At 43.9% G+C, this 9827-nt stretch overlaps 1 protein-coding gene across 13 annotated transcripts in view; it reads right to left on the bottom strand.

Annotated features, from left to right (window-relative positions):
• Window positions 1–4703: 4703 nt before the first annotated feature.
• TACC1 (transforming acidic coiled-coil containing protein 1) overlaps window positions 4704–9827 on the bottom strand; it is a 112574-nt gene continuing 107450 nt past the window's right edge. For all 13 annotated transcript variants that reach the window (XM_060291714.2, XM_060291712.2, XM_030833626.3 and 10 more), the window contains one exon: window positions 4704–9593. In XM_060291714.2, coding sequence (XP_060147697.1) covers window positions 9525–9593 — 69 coding nt within the window. In that variant the 3' untranslated portion in view covers window positions 4704–9524. The remainder of the gene's footprint in view (window positions 9594–9827) is intronic.

The raw sequence follows: 9827 nt of genomic DNA, 5'->3' as shown, positions 1-9827 counted from the left end.
GAATGCAGCTTCATGTGCTGACGTTTTCGTTTCTTTAAGTTAATAAACTGTGGCTGCCGGTTACTAAATGTTGGAACTCTATAATACTATAAAAAAGATGGATACTGCAAACGGAAGTTATTTTTTCCTCCCATAAAACCCTCTACTGATTCAGCAACCCCTCTTGTCCCCATAACCTAAAGTTAGTGGCTTTCAAACTTAAAAAACATTTTCTGGGGGCACTTTTCAGGCCCCCAACCTAATACATTTAAAATTGCAACCCGGTATACACATAGGCATGTAAGTGAAATGAAAGTTCCACAAAACAATACTTTCCTTTACTATTTACTCTTACAAATGCTCTTTTCTGTTCTCTTCGCATCCACATCCTCTAAAGTGGGGGTTTTTTTGTGTGTGTTTTTTTTTTTTGCGGTACACGGGCCTCTCACTGTTGTGGCCTCTCCCGTTGCGGAGCGCAGGCTCAGCGGCCATGGCTCCCGGGCGCAGCCGCCCCGCGGCATGTGGGATCTTCCCGGACCGGGGCACGAACCCGTGTCCCCTGCATTGGCAGGCGGACTCTCAACCACTGCACCACCAGGGAAGCCCCCTAAAGTGGGTTTTGACCTGCAGTTTGAAAACCATGGTCCAAAAGGCTGACTGTAAGCCTGTGGGATTGGGGCCCCCCAGTGACCATTCACACACATTTGCACTGGAAACTGATGCAGGAAATAAAACCATATTTTATTTTATTATTTTCTTTCCTTCTTTTTTGTTTTGCCCCACCTCGAGGCTTGTGGGATCTTAGTTCCCTGACCAGGGATTGAAACTGGGCCCACAGCAGTGAGAGCACAGAGTCTTAACGACTGGACTGGCAGGGAATTCCCAAAACTGTAATTTAGACATCTTATTTTTGCCAAAAATTGTTGATGTTACAAAGATCAATTGAAAGGGAGAAAGAAAAAAAAATTTGTCAGGAAAAAAATCAGGATTTCAGAAGAGACAAACTTTCAGTGCCAGTTTTTCAGTGCAGTAGAAGGCACATCACCACGAGGTCTGGACTGCTCTGTCTGGACTCAAAGATTTTAGTAAAATGTTGTGATTATGCCTGAATGCATCAGAGTCACTCATTGTGCTGTCATTTTTGGTGCCTAGAACAAAAATGCCTTTTTGAATCCACAGAGTGTCTTATGTTTGAATATTTGCTTTTTTAAATTTTTTATTTTTTTGGCCATGCTGCACAGCATGCAGGATCTCAGTTCCCCAACCAGCGATCAAACCAGTGCCCCCTGCAGTGGAAGCATAGAGTCCCACTGGACATCCAGGGAATTCCGGAATATCTGTGATTATGAGTTCACACATCTTAAGACTTCGACATGTTTTGTCAGCTTATTCTCAGGCACGCAGGCAATGCCGGGTGGCCAGCTTCATGGGGCGCGCAACTGAGCTACAGGGTCTGCGGGCACATTAGTGGGGAAACGTTGAGTGGTGGGTACAGCAGCTGTAATTGAGACAGGAGGACAAGAGCACAGCCATTTTGGAAAAGGACCAGGGAACGGCCTTGGGCAAGACAGGCTTTGGAAGCTAAAGAACAAAGGTCCTGGGGGCCCGAGTCCCAGAGACAAAAACCAGGCTCACAGGAATAAAAGATTAACTTTATCTCTGTTACACCCACGAGTATACCTAGTTGCCGCAAGACAAGAAACTCAACTATAAATTTTAACCTTATCTGTTCTGGTGCTTTCTTGCAGAAAATTCTCATTGCGTTTCTTTCCCCTTACAGAAGTCGTCCCTATTCCTGACAGCCACTATGGAGACACCTGAAGCTGATTAAAGAAGTCTGACGATTTCTATCAATAGAAATGATCAGTGATCATGAGACAAACCCTCCTTTATTTTTTAAAAAATTTACTTATTTATTTTTGAATTATTTTACTTATTATTTATTTTTGGCTGCGTTGGGTCTTCGTTGCAGCGCACAGGCTTCTCACTGCCGTGGCTCCTCTTGTTATGGAGCATGGGCTCTAGGCACACGGGCTTCAGTAGTTGCGGCACACGGGCTCTAGAGCGCAGGCTCAGTAGTTGTGGCACACGGGCGTAGTTGCTCTACAGCATGTGGGATCTTCCCGGACCAGGGATCTAACCCGTGTCCCCTGCATTGGCGGTCAATTCTTAACCACTGTGCCACTAGGGAAGCCCCCAAACCCTCCCTTTTAGAAGCAACTTCCCCTTCTACTCCAGGAGCTGGCATTCCCCCCGACCCGCTTCTCCCTTGCACACAAGCTATCTCTTTTAACAGCTTGCCTTAAGTCTTGTGGAAGCGATATTCGTGTCTACGGTATTGCTGTCCAAGTATCTGGAAAGGGCCCAGGAACATGACACTCTCACTTCTTGGGAGAGGCCTCAGGATAAACCCAGCTTCTCCATCCTGAGGACAAGACTGAGGTCCAGAGAGCTGCAGTCGTCAGAGAAAATGAGAGCATGGACTTGGATGTGGGTGTAGGGCTTGGGCCCAGGCCTCTTCCCTTCCTGGGTAACGGGGGCTGGCGTTCACTTTTCTAAATGCTGTAGCCACAGTGGACACAGCAAAAAGTCCTGTGGACCCACCATCTTGTGGCAAGTCCACTACTGTCAGAATGTCTCACAACAGGCGTTTTCAGAATGATTTTGAAAGAAAAACTCGGGGACTGTTGCCTTATAGTTAGCACTTTAGGCAGACTTGTGAAATCTTAAATCACAGGAAAGGGCCTTCTAGCATCCTCAGTCCAAATGAGGGTGTTAAAGGCCTGTCCAAGGCAGTTGACAAAAGCTGGGACTAGAAACCGCATCTCAGCCTTCATGCCAAAGCTTGTTCCGCAAACAAGGATGGAAAAAATGAGAACTGGAGCTTTGATTTCCCTTCCTGTGCCTTTCCAGTACAGTAACAAATTATGCATCTTTGACTAGGTTTCCTGTTCCTAACACTGTTAAACTTTGGTGACATGATTATGCAATGGCTTCTCTGACATCCACTTAAATATTCCCACTTGAGATGAGAAAAGAGCATGAAAATTCATTTAGTGAATAAAAAGTTGTTCATCCTTGGCCCTGTTGAGGACGATTTTCCAATGTATGCCCAGCACATACTGGCCTTAAGAAGAGTGGGATTTGAGATCAAAGAGACCTGGGTTCACATGCATAGTTTTAATTAGCATATTGTTTATATTGAAATGAAGTTTCAGTGAAACTTCAAAACATTTCTCTTTATATAACTAGCCTCAGAAACTTTTGTATGTTCACTTTAACTCTGCAAATGCAGTATTTGGTAAATGAATGAATGAATCAATGTAGAAAAAAGGTCTTTGGTTTTGGTCCTTAAATGCCTACAGACTTAGAAAGTGATATAAATATACTATCCAAACCTGGGAGAACTTGGATTTGAAGAGTTCCAAAAGGACTACTAAAAGGCAATTAATTCTGTTGCCCATTTTGAGTGAGGGCAACAATGTTACTAATATTCGAGCTCTGTGATCTTGGCCACACCACTGCTCTCTCTGGGCCCCAGTGTCTTCCATTGCAAAGTGACTTCTGTTGACTAGACCAAGTTTTTCTTGCTTTGACCACTAGCCACAGCAAGAAATTAATTTTTCTTCATCACCTAGCTCACATTCACTTATATCCAAAACAAACTTCATGAAGCAATACTTATCCTTCATTTGTGCAATGCACTCTATTTCCTGCTGTATTTTCTCTTAATTTACATTTATTATGTATTTATTAATTTATTAAATGCTGTGCCGCCTCCTTTGGTCATTTTGCAGGATTCCCTCCAGGCAGTTCAGTGGGCTCACTAGTGGGAAACACTTTTTTTTTTTTTTTTGCGGTATGCGTGCCTCTCACCGCTGTGGCCTCTCCCTCTGCGGAGCACAGGCTCCGGATGTGCAGGCTCAGTGGCCATGGCTCACGGGCCCAGCTGCTCCGCATCATGTGGGATCTTCCCGGACCGGGGCACGAACCCGTGTCCCCCGCAACGGCAGGCGGACTCTCAACCACTGCGCCACCAGGGAAGCCCCGGGAAACACCCTTTTTAAGAACTTTAGAGGCTGCCATGTCTTACGATGTAGGAAACAGTAAGAAAGTTAACAGTGCTCTTATTTTCCTTAATGGATCCTCACCTAAGTTGTAAATAGAGCCTTAACTGGCCTCTTAATTTATCTTTTCCTGTAATAAAACGCATGACATTTCCTGACCAGTCTCCTATCCCTTAAGTGGAGAGTTGGCCTGGTTAGTACTGAAAAAATTTTTCCTGGTATTAACCTAGAAGAAACATAAAACGTCAACTATGTTTTGTGGCCGCGCTGCGATGTTTACACAGTTCTGGCTGATCATGTGTCCTTCAAGAGTCGGAAAGTTTGGGGTGACTGAGGTTCTTACGACTTGAAATATGCCAAGGCAGACAGGCAGTCTGTTAAGCAAAACCAAGATGCACCCAATTAAATACTTTGTTTGCACAGATGCAAAGGCATGGAAATTTATGTGGCAAGGTCTGAATTCCGAAGTTTGTTTTGTTTTCAATTACACACCTAACCAAATGCATAAAATCCCACAAAATGAATGTAGCGAAAATGTCATCTTTTGTATTTTTAGACTGAAATATGGAGCCCATGAAAGTGAGGCTGTCATGAATTTTCACAATTGGGGATTGTGACTTATAACCAGGAAAAAAAATGTCTCCACACAGCCACATCTAACAGTGATAAACAGTTTTTATTCAGGCAATGAAACATGGAAAAAATATATTAGTAATCATTATAATAATTTCATTTGTGTGAGTATAACTTTTACAAATATTTACCTGACATATAAAAGGGAAATTACTTGTGCATATAAAATTTATGTAGATGATTTATTCCACACAACACAATCCTGATAGCAGTAGTCAATGCAGCGTTAGATTCCTCTGGACGAGGCTCCTCACACACTTTGTGGCACCCGTGGGGACACAGTGGAAGCAGATGTGCAATTAATTAACATTTACTTGTTGGCACGTTAGTACACAGGGGTATCTATTGGCAAACACACACTTGCTAAAAGCGACACTGAAAAGGTTGCTGCTACCTCTGAGGTTTCAAAGAAATGCCTGGATCCTGGCTCGCTGGGTGGGAAGGACCAAGCCTGAGGCTGAGCGTGTGAAATCTGCAGACCTTCCTGCACTGGGTCGGGGGCTGGTTTTGGAGCTCGTACTTTTATGTGTCCCCTTGAAAATTATTCACAGAGCATCAGTTAACAACGTGACTGGGAGATTCTCTGTGGAGCAGATTTCAGATGCCGCTAAAAGGCAGAGGGACAGAAAGTGGCATCTTCAAGGTTCTAAAGTGATGAATGGATACAGGGAAGGTTCAGACCACACCTCAGCACCAGGCCTGGTCTCCGCCGGCTGAGTCAGGACGCTAGACGGACCGTCACAGGCCAGCATTGCACGCGACATCTCCATAGTACAATTATAACGAGAGTGTGTATATATATGTGTATATATATATGCAGTAGCTGTAACCATATTATAGTTAATAAAGTCATTCCTTAGGAATCTTGCTTGTCCAAATCTAACTGCATGCTAAGAGGCACAGAAATGGGATTGCATTTGGACGAAAAAACTATGGAAAGTGCAATCTTTAGTCTCCAGAATGCTAGCTCTGGGCACTAGGGGGTGGGTCTTTGCTGGAAATTGTTGTTCATACAATCTTCCAGAGGAGATCCTTAGACAGAAGAATCTATCATGACCATTCCTTTGCCTTTACTACATGGGAGACTCAAGGTTTGAGTGATAAGATGCTTTCTTCAAATCACTGGAATCTGGAGGCCAGTCAAACCTTTTTAGACAGAAGTCTCCTTAAAATAATTCTTTATGAAAATCTTTGAAGAAGATGACCCTATAGACTTTTGGCTTGACATTCTGGGATTCCCAGACTGTTATTTGTTCTTTAATAAGCAAATAATAATCTATCTTTTAAATTCTTCAGAATATATACATCTTTACCCTAAAACACTTTGCTTGAATCATTTAATCCTTCAAACACCTAGTTTCTCTCTTCCCAACAAGAGGATAAAGTAAGAAACCACCCAAGTCCGAGAGCAAGCCTGCATGGTCACAAAACTACAAAGAGAGACACCGGTCATGGACAATTCATGAGATGGCTACCAACTGCAGCAAAAAACCAAAAGGAAAACAAAAGGGAGCTTTAGGGATTTTACTCCACTAAAAAAGGACGTGCTGAGTCATTTCCATTTAGTGCACGCAGACTCACCACTGCCTGCTCATCACAAGTCCATTTTGAGCTTTAGAGCCATCAAGTCCTCTGTTACCTTTCAGTAAAATGAAAGTAACATGCTTTCATAAAGTAACATTCAGTAAAATGCTTCACTCTGGCTGCACTGAGTCAGCCCAGGGACATTTGGGGCAGTTTACTCTGCTGGATTATAATCAGTCAGTAAGAATCCAAGGCCCAGTACTAAAGTATCTAAGTATTTGTGTGAGAGTTGCAGAAAGTGTGGGACAGGTAAAAAAAAGGTAACTGGCTGGAAAGAAGATTCAACTTGAGCCATCCTCCAAAACGAAAGGTAAATCTTCCCTTGGACTCCATATCAGCTTGGAAGGCTGCCAGGTCCTCAGAGTTTTTCACCATCACATGCTTCTACACTTCCTAATTTGGACTAGGTCTGAAGATGCTAGAAGCCACGCAAGCAAACTGGGCTTCTTGGTGTTTCCAGGATGGTTTCGCAGAAGGTCTGGGCAGGTCGCTGGCTTCCAGGAGTGTCTCCAAATAAAGTAAATTTGGGGAGGTCTGACTGTAAATGACTAGCCAACCAAGTGACAAACTGTGCAGTCTGTCTTCCAATAGATCCTCCAATTAAAACACTTTTAGGTAAAGACTATCCATTTATACTTTGGCAAAATGAAAAACTCAGGATATGGCTCTGGATCCAGAGCCTCAACAAGACCACTCGTGTTCCCAAACCACCGTCCAGGCCAGTGGCTTCCTCTCATTTTCCCTTCATGTTTGTCACGGGGAGTATTACTGTCTAGCTTACGAGTAACTTGGCCCCGCCCATGTTTTGAAGCAAAATTCTAGGCCACATTCTTACTCTCCAGATTACTACAAGTTTCTTTCTCCCCCTTGTGTTTTTTAAAAAATAAACAAACATACTTCTTTCTGCCCAGTATATTCTCTTGATCTGCCAGCTGGACAAGCTCCATGTTTCTTCTTGTTGGAGAAAATCCATCTGTTCAATTAGAAGGAAGACCATTTCCCTGTAATGGTCATAGCTGAGAGGCCAGTAGCAAGTATTACTGAATAAGGACCTTTTCGTTTGCCTTGTGCAGCAACTTTGCTCCCTAGGGTCTAGTTTTAAGGGGTCTCTTCTCACCAGTGTGCTTGGGAAAGACTGTCGTCACCTCTGTTTCAACACACAGCTACTTTTCCTTTTTATACACAAGAAGCCTAAAAGAGAGGACTGTAGGTTTATAACAGAGACCCCTATACTAAGCCTTTCATGCGTCAAACAGAGCAATACGAAACAGGTAAACATGGATATGTCACCAAAACACAGCAGCAAAAAGGTTTAGCAACGTTTCTTTCTGCAAAACGCAAAATGAGTTTCTCTAGTCATGGAGGATTGGAAGAGGCCGCAATCACACTGCCTGGAGACACGTGCTCCTCCAGGGACAGGGCTGTAGCAGGGCACTCACGTCAAACCCGTGACTGCTTTCAGGGCCCAAATGATTGTCACATCACTTCTCCAAACACAGATCATTTCTGTTGTTGTTGGTTTTTTTTGTACAAAATGTTAAGACGGTAGGCTTTAAAATACAGCCTAAGCACCAATTGTGAGAAATGCATATTGGTTAAACAGGACTTCTGCCTTTAAAAGACATTACTGACCTCCCTGGAGCTAAAGATTGCAACCGTGTGAACAGTACACGGCTAAAGAAAAAGTCATCTCGAAAGAGCTAGAGCGGGTCTCCACGAGGCACAATTCATTGCTGAAGTTGGGTCATGCAGTAGTTTTACAAGAAAAGTACGAAAACTTACGTGTACTGGAGATAATGCGTTATCACCGTGAAGACGCTCAGGGTGTTCAGATTAAGACAAGAGAGTGCTTTAAAACACCTGTGTGGATTTGGTTTCGCCTATCAAGTGGGAGGGGCTCACACGGGAAATTTCCAGTTGGGGGTTAAGGGCCCCGCCACTCTGAATGGAGGCCAGGAACGGCCTGAGGAATTTGGTTTTGTGAGTGGGATCTGCTCCCCGCACTCCCCTCCTCCAGTCTTCGAATGGCCTTGGTTTAAAAATATTCAAAACGCACTGAGTTTTGGAGTGCTTGCACGATTTTTCCTGCCCATTTGGTTGAAAATTCTACTATCTTTAAGTTTGCAAGGTTTTTTTTTTTTTTGCCTTTGGGGAAGAAAAGTCTGAAGAACAATGCATCACACTTGGAAAAATCCAACTTTTGCTTCACCTTACGATTGCTAATGGGGTTAATTAAATAAGATCATCTAAACCTTTGACAAGCAGACTTCCTTTGCATATTCCAAATAGAGAGCAAATGTCATCTTGGAGCAACAAATGGAAGCGGAGGAGACTGATGGGGCTAGGACAGACTTGCCAAACCCCAGCTGTGAGGGATCCCACAAAGTAGATGCCCTGGGCCTGAGGACTAACTCCAGAGGGGCCGCCTGCATCCAGGCTGAGGAGCATCGAAATACGGGGCAACAGGACACTACAGCCAACAGTCTCCCTTATGTGACACCTGAGTCTGAGGTTATGAGTCACGCCAGACATGGAGTCTGGGGGCTTCACCTCCCCAACCCCCCAAATTCTGAAGTTGGCATTCTGAGAAAGGACTCTGTTTCAAAATAGGGTTTTACATTTATGGAAATATGCCCTTCTGTAGAGAAGTTCTTATTTGATTATGCTTCAGGGACAAAAACCAAAACAAAACCCAGCAGCATATATAAATGTGCGTGCGTGCGTGCATGCGTGCGTGTGTGTGAGAGAGAGCACGTGTGTATAAATGGGTACTCAACTGGAAGTAACAATAGGCCAAATCATCTCCTCAAATAAAACCACTAATATTGAAAATTAAATGTAAACGATGAAATAAATTTTTTAAAAAACCAGACAGGTGGTGGACAGGATATGGTCCCAAATAGTAGCCATAAAATCATACACTGAACGCACCTGGGGAAAGTAAAGATGACTTTAAAACAAACCAAAGATAGAGAATCCCGCCCAGACTGGGCAGCCTGTCTCACTGAGCCCGACTCACTGAGCCCGACGGGTCGGTCAGGCCACTCGTTCAGCGGCTGCGCAGTAAATCCTCCAGCGGCGCCTCCCGGGTAGGTGCGTCGGCAGCAAAGCGGGACAGGCAGCGGTAGGTATGTGCTTTTGTAAAGTTCCGTGGTTTTTTTTTTTTCTCTGCAAAGGGGCAATTATTCCTGGATAAGGCAAGATAATCGTGGTCACGAGAGAAGCAGCCAAATGCAGATCTGCTGAGCTAACAGGGGAAACTCAGTCCGTCTTTCCCAGCTTTGCAATCAGCTCGTCACAGATTTTCGTCAGTTCTTCAATTTCTTGGTTCTGAAAGATAAATGATGTGATGATGCAGTCTGTGTCCCGAGATAACGGATCACAGTGAAATAGTCCCCAGACTGGCTATACTCCTCCCTAGGCAACCCAACTCAGTGGTTCTTAACTTTTCTACACCAGAAACCCTTTAAAGAAAGGAAAGCTCTATACCTTCTCCCCTGAGAAATGGTCTTGTGTTCACAAAATTATGCTTATATTGAGTAGGGGGTAAGGGTAATTACTGGC

The sequence above is a fragment of the Globicephala melas genome, chromosome 21 (genome assembly GCF_963455315.2).
Source record: "Globicephala melas chromosome 21, mGloMel1.2, whole genome shotgun sequence".
Taxonomy (NCBI): Eukaryota; Metazoa; Chordata; class Mammalia; order Artiodactyla; family Delphinidae; genus Globicephala; species Globicephala melas.
The sequence above is the reverse complement of the archived record's forward strand: the minus strand, read 5'-3'. Positions and strand labels throughout refer to the sequence as shown.